At 45.6% G+C, this 18,299-nt stretch overlaps 1 protein-coding gene across 3 annotated transcripts in view; it reads right to left on the reverse strand.

Moving 5' to 3' along the window:
- The window catches only part of stpg1 (sperm-tail PG-rich repeat containing 1), a 77,111-nt gene that overhangs the window by 12,694 nt on the left and 46,118 nt on the right, over window positions 1-18,299 (reverse strand). For all 3 annotated transcript variants that reach the window (XM_085962600.1, XM_085962601.1, XM_085962602.1), the window contains 3 exons: window positions 13,947-14,048; window positions 13,423-13,602; window positions 8-119 (listed from right to left, as the gene is read on the reverse strand). In XM_085962600.1, the coding sequence (XP_085818726.1) occupies window positions 8-119; window positions 13,423-13,602; window positions 13,947-14,048 (394 nt within the window). The remainder of the gene's footprint in view (window positions 1-7; window positions 120-13,422; window positions 13,603-13,946; window positions 14,049-18,299) is intronic.

Raw genomic sequence — 18,299 nt, forward strand, 5'->3', positions numbered from 1 at the left:
TACTTACATGGGGAGGGTCCCATCAGTGTCCCGGGTGGAACTGTGTCTCTCCTGGTTTTCGATAAAAAAGCTGATTCAGCTGAGACATTGTTAATTTTCCCAAGATAAACATGAGAAATCTGGGGAAAGAGTTGTAAAAATTAGATTGATTTCCTTCTGTACATAAAACTATTTTGAATGGCTGCATGGCATTTCTATCCCCGTTCCCCCATCTCAACAGATCTTCTCAAAAGATTGGCCGCAGACTATGTGTGCTGCATTGGCCAGTAGGACTACCAATTAAATCAACTACTGCCCTCCTGGGTGAGGTTACTTCGAAACTATCTCCTGCTGTTCTCAAATGAATAGGTCCACCCTGACATAATATTGAGTCTGGATGGTTTACAGGAAGTTCTAACCAACTTGCATTGTCCCAAGCTGGAGTGGTTTTCAAGAAGCATCATTGAACAAAATGGTTTGTCTGGCTTTAATTCACATCTTTCTTCAGCCCTTAGCTGTTAGAAAGATTTTAAATCTTTGTGAGTTAAATTTGACAATATCATTTTAATATAAATTATACCAAGTTCCTTCAGTGGAGAAATAATCAGAAATCCTGAAATGTGACATTCTTTGGCAAGTTACTTTTATTGTTATCTTTTATTATTGCACATACCAGTGCATTTCACACAGTGTTTCTTGTAGGTCCAAGATTAAGGATGAGCTGTATTCTCTCCCTGTGCTTATACTCTGCTCCCTCTCTGACTGCCTGGGACAGTCTCTGCATCTATCCTTGCTCTCCTAAATCTGGGCTGACACTCCAGTGCAGTGCTGAGGGAGTGCTGCACTGTCGGAGGTGCCGTCTTTTGGATGAGACGTTAAACCGAGATCCCGTCTGCTCGCTAAGGTGGATGTAAAAGATCCCATAGCACTATTTCGAAGAAGAGCAGGGGAGTTCTCCCTGGTGTCCCGGCCAATATTTATCCCTCAATCAACATAACAAAAACAGATGATCTGGTCATTATCACATTGCTGTTTGTGGGAGCTTGCTGTGTGTAAATTGGCTGCTGGGTTTCCTGCAACAGTGACTACACTTCAAAATGTACTTCATTGGCTGTAAAGCGCTTTGCGACGTCCGGTGGTTGTGAAAGGGGCTATATAAATGCAAGTCTTTCTTTCTTTCTTTCTTTCTATCTTTCCAACTGCTCCTGCTGCTTTGTGTTTTTTACTCTATAACAAAATAAGGGGGTAGAATTGGTCTTCGGCAGTAGCGCAATATTGACCAGAACTCCTTACTTTTCTTCAAATAGTGCCACGGAACCTTTTAAATCTATCTGAAAATGGAAGACAGGACTCTGACCATACAGCACTCCCTCACTACTGCACTGCAGTGCCAGCTCAAATTATATGCTCAAGTCCGCAATGGGGTTTTAACCCACAATTTTCTGACTCAGTGGCGAGAGTGCTGCCAACTGAGATAAAGTAGCCTAAAGGGAAGTTAAATCAGATAATGAAGCAGTCCATGCCCACATGCAACAAGACCTGGACGATGTTCAGGCTTGGGCTGATAAGTGGCAGGTAACATTTGCGCCACGGAAGTGCGAGGCAATGACTATCTCAAACAAGCGAGAGTCTAACCACCTCCCCTTGACATTTAATGGCATTACCATCGCCAAATCCCCCACCATCAACATCCTAGGGGTCACCATTGACCATAAACTTAACTGGACCAGCCACATAAATATTGTGGCATCAAGAGCAGGTCAGAGGCTGGGTATTCTGCGGCGAGTGACTCACCTCCTGACTCCCCAAAGCCTTTCCACCATCTACAAGGCACAAGTAAGGAGTGTGATGGAATACTCTCCACTTGCCTGGATGAGTGCAGCCCCAACAACTCAAGAAGCTCGACACCATCCAGGACAAAGCAGCCCGCATGATTGGCACCCCATCCACTACCTTAAACATTCACTCCCTCCACCACCAGCGTACCATGGCTGCAGTGCGTACCATCTACAAGATGCACTGCAGCAACTCGCCAAGGCTTCTTCGGCAGCACCTCCCAAACCTGCGACCTCTTCCACCTAGAAGGACAAGGGCAGCAGGCGCATGGGAACACCACTACCTCCAAGTTTCCCTCCAAGTCACACACCATCCTGACTTAGAAGTATATAGAAACATAGAAAAACAGGAGCAGGAGTAGGTCATTGAGCCCTTCGAGCCTACTCCACCATTCAATATGATCATGGCTGATCCTCTATCGCAATACCATATTCCTGCTTTCTCCCCATAATCCTTGATGCCTTTTGGGTCTAGAAATCTATCTATCTCCTTCTTAAATATATTCAGTGACTTGGCCTCCACAGCCTTCTGTGGTAGAGAATTCCACAGGTTCACCACCCTCTGAGTGAAGAAATTTCTCCGCATCTCAGTCCTAAATATCCTACCCCATACCTTGAGACTGTGACCCCTCGTTCTAGAGCCCCCCAGCCAGGGGAAACATCCTCCCTGCATCCAGTCTGTCTAGCCCTGTCAGAATTTTATACATTTCAATGAGATCCCCTCTCATTCTTCTAAACTCTAGTGAATACAGGCCTAGTCGACCCAATCTCTCCTCATACGACTGTTCTGCCATCCCAGGAATCAGTCTGATGAACCTTCGCTGCACTCCCTGCCGATCCTTCATCGTCGCTGGGTCAAAATCCTGGAACTCCCTACCTAACAGCACTGTGGGACTGCAGCGGTTCAAGAAGGCAGCTAATCACCACCTTCTCAAGGGCAATTAGGGATGGGCAATAAATGCTGGCCTTGCCAGCGACACCCACATCCCATAAACAAATTTTAAAAAGTAAATGAGTATGCAAATCCAATATTATATTGCAATACTGAACACAATATCAGACTACCAGAGCTCACTGACTCCATTCCCAACCAGCTGTGGTTCACTTACTCTCAGTGCAAATCCTTTTACCTGGCTTTAGCCAGAGTCTCTGTTGGCATCTTTCACCCATGATACGATGGCCCTGATTTTGCGGTCAGCGGCAAAGGAATGGTGCTCGCCACTGACCTCAAAAAAAGCTGCCCACAACGATTTAGCAAGCTCTAGAGCATAGACTTCCTCTTTCCTGACATCAGTTTTAATTTGGCGCCTTGTACAGGGGATCTGTGGCATCCAGCAACAGGGGAGGCAGCAGGCAGGCTGATCAGCCAATCAGATTGAAGAATTCTCACAGACAGGAAGTAAAAAGCAGGGTATATAAATCATATTGAAATCATTGTACGGAAAGCAAAATAAAGATTGGGACATACACATGGGGTTAAGTGAGGAATGTAAATTTCAGAACAAAAAATATATATATATTTTTTTAATTTGCAATTTTTAAATGTTCTTTTAAGGGAATGAGACTCCACACAAGTAAAATTATTTTTTCAGGGCCAGAGAGATTGTTCAGCAGTAATTATGACTTAGTATGCCATTAAAAACTCAGTTACTCCTGATTGAACAAAGCTTAACTGTATCATTGCTCCTTACCGCGACAATAATGTGTAAATAGTTGAAGTTCACAATAAATCAGTGATTTCTAAATGATTCCATCTGCAAAGACTGCAACAGCACACCCTGTGGAGGAGTAGGGATCACTGTCAGCAACTTCCGCATTTAACTGCACACGTGCGGCCACCAGAAGTTGCTGTCAGTTTTGTACAGTAATAACGTGAGTGCTGATAGCCTCGCTATTATTACTACCTCAAATTCCGTGCCCATGCATCCGTTGCAGTGATTCATTTTTCAAAGGAGTTGTGTTCTGTGTAGGGCGCGTATCCATAATGAGTGATTAGAATATCACAATCAGTGCATAACAGTTAGGGGTTCTGGATTAGTCGATGTGAGTGGGGAGGGAAATCAAACATGGGGGGGGGGGAGTAACTCTCTGAAGCAATAGCTTGAAGCCACTTAACACCCTATTCAATCCAGTTGTGCCATCAGACATGTTAAGCAGTTTGTTATGAACTGCATTGAGAGCTCCTACAATTCTATGGCACAGTGAAATTAATTATCGTGGCAAGCCCAATCAAATTTGCCAGCGAGAGAATGTAGATTCTGTAGCAGGTCTATCCATGGTTTGGGGGGCATCAACTCTTTGCTGCAAGTATTTCTTCTAAAATGTTTATGCTTCATGACATCATGTGTGACTAGGACCGTGGTGCACTATCCCGCCTCATCCTTCTCGACCTGTCTGCAGCATTTCACATGGTTGGCCACACCATCCTCCTCTAACGTCTCTCCTCCGTTGTCCAGCTGGGTGGGACTGCCCTCACCCGGTTTCATTCCTATCTACTCAGCATAACTAGAGAATCACTTGCTTCTCCTTCTGCTCCCACACCGTTACCTCTGGAGCAATGTTCCTCCCAATTGTTTTTTGGTTGCGCGGCCCCTTTAAGAGGCTGCGTGGCAGATTCAGTTTCGCGCGTGCATGAAATTTAACACTGGAAACGCCTGTCCCGGGCTGTGTGAGACCGGCAAACAGCTGCGTGGCCATGCAGCTTAGAGGGAACATTGCTCTGGAGTCCCCCAAGGATCTATCCTTGGCCCCCCCTCCTATTTCTCATCTACATGCTGCTCCTTGGCAACATGATCTGAAAACACAACATCAGTTTCCACATATACACTGACGACACCCAGCTCTATCTCACCACCTCCTCTCTCGACCCCTCCATTGTCTCTGATTTGTCACGCTGCTTGCCCAACATCCGGGAATGGATCAGCAAAACTTTCCTGCAATTATATATTGGGAAGACCAAAGGTATTGTCATTGGTCCCCATCACAAACTCCGTCCCTTCGCCAGCGACTCCATTACTCTCCCTGGCCACTGTCTGAGGCTGAGTCAGACTGTTTGCAACTTTGGTGTCCTATTTGACCCTGAGCTGAGCTTCCGACCCTATATACTCTCCATCACCTAGACTGCCTACTTCCACCTCTATAACATCTCCCATCTCCACCCCTATGCTTTACTATGTTAAGGCGCTATATAAATGCAAGTTGTTGTTGTTATGAAATTGTACATAACATAAAATGTAATGCCTGAAAATTCCACAACTTTTCACAGCTTTCGATTTTTGTACTCAGAGGAAGAAATAAGACAATGTGATAATCCGTACACAACTGCAATATTATTATCCAGGAATAGTTTTCACTCTGATTAAGTGCAAGAAAGCTAATTTTGTAATGGTTGGATAAGGCATGACTGAGGAAATACAAACCATTGTTTTCCTCTCCCAGACTGAAATCATCAAAGCAGAGCAGGCATCAAAGCTGAGGCCTTCTCAGTCTGTAATGCTCAATAGCACCACACAGTGTATTAAGCAATCAGAAAAGCAACAATCACATTTTTACTTGAATAGAAATATTATTCTGGTTGTTACCAACACAGAGTTCGCACACACATGTTAAATATCCATAATGAACAATTAAAAAAAACTGTAACATTTGCATACTGAATTATCATTGGCCCGCAGGTATCTGTAAGGAATAACTATTATATTCACATGTGATCACATGCTGAGTTGTCATTGGCCTGCAGGCATCTGTAGGGGTCCTGACTCCATCTTGTCCCCACTGTGCTGTATGATTGAGATCATAGACCTGATGCTTCATTAAAAGAGTTTAAACTGTAATACTCCATTGTCCTGCAATTTATTACTGTATTTTTGTACAAAGTGTGCAAAACAAGACATGGTGTCAGAACAGGGATTTGAAATGGACATCGTTGGAGCTCCCTTGCCTCGAATGAATTGGGAATCTTTGAACTTACATAGAGAATGGTGCAAGTTCAAGCAACATGTGCAGTTGATATTCTCGGGTCCACTGAAAAGCAAAGGGGAGGAAGAAAGATGCAGCTGTAAAGTTCGCGCCTCAATAATACACGGACTTCGGGAGAACAGTTTAACAGGTACTTTACTGAACAAGAGGCAGCTTGAAACTGAAACTACAGAAGCCTGCTAGGGCCTTTTATACAGGCGTGGTCACTGCCGGTACTGCAGTCTAAGACCAGTTATTCCCTTAAAGGTACATACACAACAATTCCTCCCCTTTTAGATAAACAGTACATAACATTCATTTAACAACTAAATAAATAGTAATTACAATTACAATTTTCTCAGTAATATATACATCAACTGGAATAGTCATTTATAAGTTCAGTCTTTGAGGAGGCTTCCTGATCCAGACTGGATAGCGCCTTTCTCGAGTATCCTGTTCTGGCGGTGGAGTCAATTCTGGCTCATTGTCATTGGTTGGTTCGTCAGCTTCCAATACCCCTGCTTCTGAGGTAGACGCAATCTGTACTTCGGGCTCATTACCAGGTGCATATGCTTGTGGTACAGGTTTGGCTTGTTCCTGTGACTCTAGAATCTGGTCAGCATGGCGTCTCACGATGCTCTCTCCAATGTCCACTGTGTACATTAGTGGTCCCTGCTGTGTGCATATCGTGCCTGGCTGCCATTTTTCTGTTCGGTAGTCACGGGCCAAGACTGGTTGCCCTATCTTGAAGCTCCTGGTTGGCTTCTCATTTATGTGCTGGAACTGCTTATCCTCAACATCTCGTCTTATGTTTGGTTTGAGCAAATCCAAGCGACATCTTAGTCTCCGGTTGAAAACCAGTACGGCTGGAGTTTGGTTGGTTACTGCATGTGTCGCATTCCGGTAAGCAAACAGGAAGTTATCCACCTTGTGTTGCAGTGGTATGTCGTCATTATACATTGCCTTTATGGCCTTCTTAAAGGTCTGAACAAACCTCTCAGCCAATCCATTTGTGGCTGGATGATATGGGGCAGATGTGTAATGTTTCACCCCATTATTCTTCAGAAACCTCCGGAAATCCTCAGACACAAACTGTGGGTCATTGTCGGAACAGATCTGTTCTGGCAACCCATTCCTGGCGAAGATGGTCCTTAGGACTGCAATAGTTTTCTCCGTGGTGGTGGAGGACATTTTAATGACCTCTGGCCATTTCGAATGGGCGTCCACAGCGATTAGAAACATTGAGTCCATAAATGGACCAGCAAAATCAACGTGTACCCGTTGCCATGGAGATGAGGGCCACTCCCATGGATGGAGCGGGGCCTGTGGTGGAGCGTTTTGGACCTTCTGGCATCCTGTGCATCTCTTGGTCATATCCTTGATTTCTTTATCAATTCCCGGCCACCACACAAACGCCCTGGCTAGGCTCTTCATTTTTACCCCTCCCAGATGACCCTCGTGAAGCTCATTGAGTACTCTATCTCTCAACTTGGGTGGAATTACCACTCGGGATCCACACATCAAGGTTCCCCGGCACACTGACAGCTGTTCCCTCCTTGGTGAGAATGCTGGCAACAGTGAGTCGCCATATGCTGGCCATCCCTTCACCGTCAAATCATAGACCCGAGAGAGTGTCGGGTCATTTCGGGTTTCCTTCTCAATACTTGCGTTTGTAACAGGCAAACATTCGACTATGGTCACATGGAATATCTCCACAGGGTCCACTGCAGGTGCTTCTTCCGCCATAGGCAACGGTAGGCACGACAGCCCATCAGCGTTTCCATGTTGTTTCGTACCTTTGTACTCTATGTCATACTGATGTGCCCCTAGAAACAGTGACCATCTTTTCAGCCGTTGCGCCGTCATCACCGGAACGCCCTTCTTTGGGTTAAAAATTGAGACCAGGGGTTGATGATCAGTCAGTAGGGTGAATTTCTGCCCGTGCAGATAGTGATTGAACTTCTTCACCCCCCACACCAGGCTGAGGGCCTCCCTGTCAATCTGGGCATAGTTACGCTCGGCTGAGGTTAGTGAGCACGATGCAAAGACTATTGGCCTCTCTGAACCATCACGGAATTTGTGTGACAGCACCGCTCCAATGCCGTAAGGTGACGCATCACATGCCAACCGAATCGGTAGTGTTGGGTTGTAGTGGACCAATACTTCTTTTGAAGTGATTTGGCATTTACATTCCTGAAAGGCACGCTTACACTCATCACTCCATTTCCATGTTACACCAGTTTGAAGGAGGGGTTCAGTGGGTGCAGAATTGTAGATAAATTCGGCAAGAACTTATGGTAGTAGTTCACCAACCCGAGGAACGACCTCAGTTGCGACACATTTTCTGGTGCTGGAGCCTTGACTACAGCCTCAATCTTGTCCGGCGACTTATGCAACCCTTCCTCATCAATCATGTGGCCACAATATGAGATTTGTCTCCTGAAGAACTCGCATTTGGGACGGTTGGCTCGTAGCCCATATTCCTGCAATCTCGTGAGCACCTGTTCCAGGTTGGCAAGGTGTTCATTGTCATTTTCGCCAGTAACCAGGATGTCGTCCAAATAACACTGGGTCCCCGGGATCCCTTGCAGGACTTGTTCCATTGCCCTCTGCCACATAGCTGGGGCCGATGCTACCCCAAATACCAGTCGATTGTACTGGTAAAGGCCTTTGTGAGTGTTTATCGTGAGGTATTTCCGAGATGCTTCTTCGACCTCCATTTGTAGATACGCTTGAGCCAGGTCAATCTTTGTAAAACGTTTCCCTCCAGATAGTGAGGCGAAAGTATCTTCTATCCGCGGAAGCGGATACTGTACTGTGTGCAGGACTGGGTTCACAGTCACCTTGAAGTCCCCACAGATGCGAACCTTCCTTGGCTCCCCAGGTGTGCTGCTCAATGCTTTCTTCATTACAGGAACGATGAGTGTGGCCCACTCGCTCCAGTCCACCTTAGACAGCACCCCCGAACACTCCAGACTCTCCAGTTCAGCTTCCACAGCTGGGCGTATCGCGTATGGCACCGGTCTGGCCTTGAAAAATTTTGGGGTTGCGTTATCCTCAATCTTTATGGTTGCCTTTACTCCTTTTAGAGTCCCAAGTCCTTGTTGGAACACCTCTTCCGCTTCAGATAGAATTTGTGACAGACGTCCAGGTGCGACGTCATCATCTTTTTTGTCAGTCACAGTTAGTGCCAGAATGGAATGCCAATCCAATTGTAGTCTTCGGACCCATTCACATCCCAATAATGGTGGTCCTCCATCTCGTAGTATATACATGTATAGTTTCTGTGTTTCCTTGCCGTTATATTCAACAGGCACCCTTATTTTTCCTCTGGGGTAGACCTTTTGCCCCGTGTATGTCTTCAATACAATGGACGTGTCCTTTAAGGGTATGTGTGAGAATAGCCGCTCATAGTCTCGTCGATTCATGACAGTTAGGGCTGATCCTGTGTCCAATTCCATCTTCACTGGGGACCCTGCTATCATGAGGGTGACCCAAATGGTTCGGTGATCTTCTTTTGCGATCACGTTGTGTAACTTTAAACAACTTAGTCGCCTGCTCCCGGAGTCCTTATCACTCTCCTGATCTTCTGAACTACTATCTGTCAGTTTCTTTACTTTCCTGTACTGTTCCTTAGTAGTTCTTGTCGTGTTGGTCTTCTTTCCCGACCTGCAGACTCTTGCTATATGTCCCATTTTCCCGCATTGCCTGCATACATTGTCCTTAAGCCAGCAGTCCTTCTGCTCATGGGTTGTTCTGCCGCAGCTATAGCACTTTTCGGCTCCATACGCCATTTCGTTAGCGCTGTATTCTTGTGGTTTCTGTTGTATTTCCGCAGCTCCCCGTGCTGCTGCTTCGTAGGATACTGCAACGCTGAAAGCCTGTTCTAGCGTCAGGTCCTTTTTTGAAAGTAGTCGTTTCTGGGTTCCTTCACTCTGGAGCCCGCAGACAAACTTATCCTGTAAGGTGTCTGCCAGTCCTGCTCCGAACTGGCAGTGCTTCGATAACTTGCGTAGTTCCGTAAGACAGTCAGCATTGCTCTCATCTTGTGCTGGTTTCTTTTATGGAACTTGAATCTTTCTGCTATCAGCAGTGGTGTAGGGCTTAGGTGTTCCTGTAAGATATGAACAATCTCCTCAAAACTTTTCTCCATTGGTTTAGCTGGAGTAATTAAATTCCGCAATAGGCCGTACGTACTCGCACCCATCAGATTTAATAATACCGACGCCCTCTTTCCATCAGCCACCTCATTTGCCTTGCAGTACACTTCAATTCTTTCCACATACGTGGTCCAGTCTTCTACCTCATTGTCGAAAGCAGTGATACTGCCACTTTTCGGCATCTTGGGCGATTTAAAATGGCGCCTCCCGCACTTTTGCTTCTTCCCCAATGGAATAAAATGGCGCCTCCCGCGCTTTTGCTTCTTCCCCAACGGGATAAAATGGCGCCTCCCGCGCTTTTGCTCTTCCCCTTACTGCCACGCTGCTCCTAGCATTCTACGGGGTACTGGCGGCGACCCGCAGGCGCGTCTCGCTTTCCTTCCCCCCCGTTTAGTTTCTCTCCGCTGTCCTATTCTCGAGCACCGACCGCGCCCTGTGCACTCCACCCTCTCTGTCGTTTTCTTTGCCTGGCGACGCTGCGCGGCCCGATTTGTAGAGCCGCTCGATCGAGCTTGAGCCCGCCGCAGTCCGGAAGGGTCAGCGCGCTACCTGCTACCAGCACGATTCGCTGGAACCACAGTCTCTCCCGCAATTCTCCAAACACCGATGGATTCTTTGGGCGGTTGCCCTCGGTCGACGCCCGTTGCTCAGACTACGACCTTCCAGGACCTTCCTTCCAGGCGAGATCCCCGTGAGATGATGCCACACTGCAGGTGAGTTCGAACTTACTCGTCGCCACTGTAAAGTCCGCGCCTCAATAATACACCGACTTCGGGAGAACAGTTTAACAGGTACTTTACTGAACAAGAGGCAGCTTGAAACTGAAACTACAGAAGCCTGCTAGGGCCTTTTATACAGGGGTGGTCACTGCTGGTACTGCAGTCTAAGACCAGTTATTCCCTTAAAGGGACATACACAACAGCAGCTACCTACTCCTGTGGATCGGAGAAAAAGGGAGAGACATTTTTAACACATGGTCTCTCACCATGGATGAAGCAAAGGTACTGAAAAGTTATTTTGACCGTTTTGAAGCATATGTGATGCCCAAGACAAATACGATATTCGCTAGGTACAAGTTTCAGGAGAAAGTACAAGGAGCTAGTGAGTCGTTTGAACAGTTCATGATGGAGTTAAAACTGCTGGTAAAAGACTGTGTATATGCAGATAAAGATGAGATGGTCAGAGACCGCATCGTGTTTGGAATACATTCAGCTAAAGTGAGAGAGAAACTTTTGAATGTTGGGTCCGGGCTAACACTGGACAAAGCTATGGACATAGCTAGATTGCATGAGATAGCCCAAGCACAGTTGAAAACCATAACCGGCGCCACGAGCAGCTCGAGTGAACAGACAGTGCACGCGGTTAATAGACACACACCAAAGAACACTGCCCAGAGAGCGTGTTTCAGAACAAAAAGAACAGCGAGAGTTCTAAAAATGGGCAACACAAACATAAAACGCTTCAAAAACTGGATATTGTGGAAACAACTGGCATGGAGAAAAGGAGTACTGCCCTGCCAAAGGAAGGCAATGTACTAAATGTGGTAAACGGAACCACTTTGCTAAAGTTTGCAAGACTGTTTTCGGAAAAAAAGTACACACAGTGAGTGACAGCCAAATGCCAGATAAAGAGCTCAGACTACAAGTGGACGCGTCAAAGTACGGACTAGGTGCAGTATTACTGCAAGAAGGAAAGCCCATCGGTTACGCTTCCAGATCTCTCACAGACAGTGAAATCAACTATGCTCAAATCGAGAAAGAGCTATATGCAATCCTGTTTGGATGTAAGCGTTTCCACCAGTACGTCTATGACCAACAAGTCATTGTGGAATCCGACCACAAGCCTCTCGAGTCAATCATGAGGAAACCACCAGCCGCAGCCCCACCAAGGCTACAGAGAATGATCCTTCAGCTACAGAAGTACGACTTCACAATCATTCACCGTCCAGGCAAAGACATTCGTGTCGCAGACACACTCTCCAGAAAGTCTCTTAGCTACCAGGACAGCAGCCTCAGTGAAGGCATGGATGTGCAGGTACACATGGTGTACAACAGCTTACCTGTGAGTGACTCAAAACTGAAGGAGATCCGAGCAGGAACAGAGAAAGATGCACAACTCACACTGCTGAGCAAAGTCATACATGAAGGATGGCCTGAGGAAAGGAGGAAATGCCCTCAGAGCATATCTGAATTCTGGAACCACAGAGACGAACTGTCACAAATCAACGGAACCGTCTTCAAAGGGGAGAAAATCATCATTCCTACCAGTCTCAGAGAAGAGATGTTGACAAAAATTCATGCTGGACATATGGGCATGGAAAAATGCAAACAAAGAGCACGTGACATTATGTTTTGGCCCGGAATGTGCAAACACATTGAGGACATTGTCGGAAAATGTTCCATTTGTCTAGAACGCAGCCCATCAAATGTCAAAGAGCCCATGATACCTCACCATATCTCAGACAGACCCTGGCAGGTCGTCAGCTGCAAGCAAGTGCATGCAAAACGTGTACAGAGATAGCAACACCAAAAGAGATACTATGACAGGTCAGCTAGACTACGGCCGCCGCTGCACAATGGAGAATCCATCAGGAGCATGACTACTGGAAGCCAGCAGTCGTCATCCAGCCAGCTGACACTGAGCGATCGTATCACGTCCGCACCCCAGAAGGACAGGTGTACCGCCGCAATCGCAGGCACCTCCTGAACACCAAGGAACAACACCGTCATTCCGATGAGAGGATCAGTTCAACAGAGTGTGATGAACCGAGCAAGACACAAAACACATCATACTTACCTGAACCTGATTTGTTGAACAATTCAGGAGCATGCTCAGTTCCATACCACACAAGGTCGGGACAAGAGGTCAAGCCTAGAGTTATCCTTGACTTGTGAACTGTCAAAGGGTGTAGGCGGATCGCTGCCCTAAAAAAAAACTGTACATTGTTATTGAAACGTTGAGATGTTTTCAGTGCTAGTTAAATGCTGAGTTTACTTATATGGTTGTGCTACCGAGAACATTATGTAGAAGAAAAGTTTAAAAGTAATGCATAACATTTTTCTTTTAAAAGAAAGGAGATGTAACATTTGCATACTGAATTATCATTGGCCCGCAGGCATCTGTAAGGAATACCTATTATATTCACATGTGATCACATGCTGCGTTGTCATTGGCCTGCAGGCATCTGTAGGGGTCCTGACTCCATCTTGTCCCCACTGTGCTGTATGATTGAGATCATAGACCTGATGCTTCATTAAAAGAGTTTAAACTGTAATACTCCGTTGTCCTGCAATTTATTATTTTTGTACAAAGTGTGCAAAACAAGACAAAAACAACCCAAAAGAAATCACTATAATGAACAATTAACTAATTTACACCTCCATTTGGAGCGCATTGTAACATGACCCAGACTGCTTCAATCAATCTGATGCTTGCTCCAATTACAGCACTGCACTAAGCAACCTTTCCCCTACTTGAATCTCACTACTCACATTATACTCATTGGGACTTGGTGTCCCCTTTTTGGGATCATCCGCTTTCGTAGCAATGGGCAGCTGGAACATACTGCTGTTCCCCATGTGATAGTCCACCTTTGACAAAAGTGGAGATGGAATGTTGTATGCATTTGCTCCTGGTGTCTGAGTAGTTTTTCTCCGGTCAAGGCGGGATGCCTGAGCAGTGGGCAAAAAGGAAGAAATCTTATCATTGGAACAATTATGGGAGCAAGAGAACAATGTGGAAAGGACACAATGCATTTCAGGCTCTAATTACAATACGGATATAGACTTACAATTATCTGGGACTGATTAAGACTTCCCATACACAAACCTTGGATGATCTGTAAAATGCAGTTTCTGCTATCTTTCTGTTTTATGAAGGCAGTTTGCTTAACTTTTGCAGAAAGACCCTACCATTTGCAGAACAATTAGCACAGAGCAAAAGCTTAGCAAACAAGGGCCTAATATTTTCCCCTGGTATCAGAATTACATGAATATAAGAAAACATAAAAACTCACTTTGGATGCAAGCCCACCCAGTCCTCTTTTGGAGAAGGAGGTGCTGAAAGTTTCCATTGGTCCATGAGAGTAATCATAGGAACCTGGTCCTGGGTTTTCACTCTGTAAAAGAAAGTCAGTATAAAAGCTTATTGATACTGAATCAGAACAGCAGCATGTGAGATTTATGTATTAAAAGGATGACCACCAGTATCATAGCAGGGAATTAAAAGAAAGCGATTAATGTAAAGGATGTACCTTCAATCAGATCTCCATTCATTATCCAGCTCCGTGGGACTGCCTATGACTGATTCTAGTCCTCTCTATATACACACAACCACCACATCTCCAGCTATGGCTTCTCTTCTTACCTTCACACTGTCGCTTCCAGAATCTCCCAAGTTTCGTCCTTGCCCCTCATCAACATCACCCACAAGCATGGGGTCAGCCACCACATGTGTGCTGATGATACCCAGTTCCACCTCTTTATCATCTATCTGAACCCCACAACTACCTCTATGCTATTAGACTGCATGTATGACATCAAGTTGAACTTATCAGGAATATTGAAGTCACTGTTACGGCTCCCACCAGAAATTCTGCTTCCTTACCACTGATTCCATTTCACTCCCCAGCCACTTGCTCAGAGTGAACCAGTCCATCTGAAACCTTGGCATCCTGTTCAATCCTCAGCTGAGCTACAAACCAAACATCATGTCCATCACCAACATTGCCTAGTTCCACCTGCGTAATACTGCCCACCCTGCCCTTATGTCAGTGCTCTGATACTGAGACCTTTGGCAGTGCTTTTTTCACCTCCAGACTCAATTATTCCAATGTCCCCCTTTCTGGTCTCCCAACCTCAACAAATTCCAATTTGTCCAAAGAGAAGCTACTTGTATCCTCTCCCGCGCTGAATTCCGCTGGTTTATCACTCCTATCTTCACGAACCTACATGCTGCCTTTCTCAAATTCTTTATCTTCATCTTCAAATTCTCCATGGCCTTTCCCTTTCCATGGCCGGAATTTTACCAGCGTTCAGAGGGCGGGTTCGGAGATGAGTCCGCTGTCAAAATCACAAAGATTGACAGCGGGTCGGTATCCCGCTGTAAACCCGCCTCTTTGTCAGTTTCCCAAGTGTCGGGTCTGTCATCCCTGAACAGACCCGACACCAAGCGGCGGGTCAGCCAATTTAGATTGTTAAAAGCTTATTAAACGGTAGTTAAGAACCATTTTCCCATGTACTTACCATTTTACCAGGTTTTCAATGAGGTTCCCGGAGAATGGGTATCATGTCAGGTAAGTATGTCATGTTCTCAATGACTGGATTGCTGTGAATAGGTGAAAGCTGCAAAAGTGGTATAAAACCTACCATTTCACAGTGTTCACTTCCCAATCTTAGAAGCTGGAGCATTAATGATTTGGAACCCACTTTTGAGCTTTATGCACTTTTGAAGTGTTTGGAGTAATCTCTCTACCCATTGTCACCTCCTTGGAACAACTTATCTCAACATTGACAGATTACTTCTGTCATCTCAACCTCACCTGCCATCTATTCCATCAGCATCGGTGCCCTTGAAAAAATCTCACCTTGGTCCTCAGAATCCCAACACAATCAACCCCAACACCAGCATCACTGGGCACACCAGCAGCACCAACATCCACACCAACCTTCTCCGCAATCAACTGATGCTGCACTGGACACAGGGCATCATAACCCATACACATTGCTGCCCGGGACGCCAGCGATGGCCTCACCATGCCCAGATTTGCTTCACTTAACACTGTACAACCTGGCTGCCACATGATGCCCCAGGTTGGCACCACCCCACACCAGCATCATAAAGCATCCCTACACTGTCCAAGCCATTCCTTTTACACTCATCACCATTGGGGGTGGGGGGGGGGTGGGTGGGTACCGCTATGTCTCATCATTTACTGGAACACACTGAGACACTTTCAAAGGTGCACACAAATCTGTTCAAGAAGGCAAAGTGGTGAAAATAAAGATTTCAATGCTTGACAACACATTAACAGAAACTTCACATGAACATTGGCTAAAACACCCAAGTGCCTACCCTTGTGTGTTGTAAGTTGGTATGATTGGACAAGGATGAGGGTGAGTGTGAGGGGTGGCTAGTGAGATGGGGAAGTGATAATGTAGATAGAGAGGGATGGGTGGAGGTGCAAGGTAAGTTGGTGTGGGTAAAGATGTGCAGGAGTAGGGTAGGGAAGGCAGAGTGATGAGGATGTGATGAGTAGCACAAAAGGATGAGGTTGAGTGTGGCTTTGCAGTAACGTTTTGTGATCTACTAAGATCATTGAAAGGTTTGTGCCACTGCAGCCTGGTCCTCCTGATGACATCCCTGCTTTTGCCCTCCTGTGCAATGTGCAACCAGACTGTGTTGGTGTCCTGGGGAGGTCTCTTCCACCCTTGGAAGGGAAGAGAACCTCCCTGTGTGCTGTGACTCCCTCCATAAGCTATGGAGGGAGCCATGGGAGAGCCTGGGTGCAGCCGTGCCCCTTTATGCAGTGCTTGTCAGTGTTTGTAGCACCTCAATGCTGTAGAACACTGACAGCACAACTGTCAAAATGAATGTGGACATGGTCCCTTTAAGGAAACCGGCTGATGAAGTGTCATCAGATGATGTCATCAGACCCGCTTCCTTTTAATTGGCCGGCAACCTCGCAGGGCGGGCTTAAGGAGCCCAATCAGGGCAAAATCACTTGGAGGAGGCGGGATGAAGACGCGAGCGGGATTTGAGGCCGAGCCTGCTCCGGCCGCACCGGACTCGCCACGGCTGGCGAAGTCACGGCCTATGTGTGTAACCTGCTGCAGCCTTAAATTCCTGTGGATATCCTTTAGTCCTCTAACTCTACCCTTTTGTGCATCCTCCTTCCATTGGCCCCATCATTGTTGACAGAGCCTCCAGCTGCCTTCGACCCTAAACCTCTGTATTTCTCCCTCCTTTAAAAGCCTTCTCAAAGCCTTTCTTTTTGACCACCCCCCATTGATACCCGCATAAACGTAATTTCAATACTTAATTTTTTATCAGCCTTTGAATAATTAATTGTATATTTCAGTTCAATTTCCTTACCTAAATCATATCAACCAAAATCCTCACTGATGTTCGAGACACAGCCACAGGATAGCCACATGAAAAATTAATGAGTGCTAAGGAGCTCAATTTCTGACTTTCAACCACTGGCACAAAGCCTCAGTACACATTAGACAAAATGGTCAGAAAATCATGCACAGCGTGCACCTAAATTTCTAATGTGTACTTCTAGCAGCTGAGGCTCTTCAGCAAAAGCACAAAGCATTAAAATTACTCCTTAAATCAAATGCTGCTGTGGTAATATTAACGGTATGTAAACCTTTTCTATTCATTTTCTATTCATGCGGTTCCTATATTACAACAGTGATTACACTTCAAAAAGTACTTCATTGACTGCAAAGCGCTTTGGAACGTCTGGTGGTCGTGAAAGGTGCTATATAAATGCAAGTCTTTCTTTCTTTCTTTTCATTGCAATTGCAATTGTTCCCCCATTCATTTCAATGGTGAATCATAACTTATCATCTCATCCACATACAAAAGGGAAAAACTATGTTATAGATACGTAATCTATCGCCTATGAAAAGTACTTTAAATCATCCAAAGGTGAATTTTCTATGCTACGCTATGTGGGAACATATCAGGGTCAATGCTGTGATGGTGCACTCTGAAAGCACATCCAGAATACCTGGAGAGTGCGCCTTGCTGAATCCGACCAGTTGACCTAAGCATTGGATTCGCAAGGTGCCACAATCCGCTCCATAAAAAAAGTTCTGTTTTTGGTCGTTTTGCAAGGAGCGCTGAGAGCATTTTAATTTAATTGAATCTGAGCTAAATTGATCCCACAATGGTCACTAATTTTTTTTCCCCTGCTCACCAATATAAAGCAGGCATTACTGGGATTTGCTGCTTTGGTGTTTGTGAGTTTCCTTTTTAAAGGTCTTAAGGGGAGATTTACATCGTATTTACAGCACAGAAACAGGCCATTCAGTCCAACAGGTCAATGCCAGTGCGCATCTCCTCTTCATCTAACCCCATCAACATATCCTTCTACTACTTTCTCCCTTCTGTGTTTATTTAGCTTCCCCTTAAACGCATCAATGCTAGTCGCCTTAACTATTCCTTGTGGTAGTGAGTTCCACATTCTAACCACTCTCTAGGTAAAGAAGTTTCTCCTGAATTCCCTATTGAATTTATTAATGACTATCTTATATTTAAGGCCCCTAGTTCTTGTCTCCCCTGCAAGTGGAATCACCATCTCTACGCCTGTTCAATCTATCCTGATAGGTATAACCTCTCAGATCCGATATCATTCTAG

The sequence above is a fragment of the Somniosus microcephalus genome, chromosome 20, assembly GCF_052327205.1.
Source record: "Somniosus microcephalus isolate GS21.2 chromosome 20, FLI_Smic_1.0, whole genome shotgun sequence".
Lineage (NCBI taxonomy): Eukaryota > Metazoa > Chordata > Chondrichthyes > Squaliformes > Somniosidae > Somniosus > Somniosus microcephalus.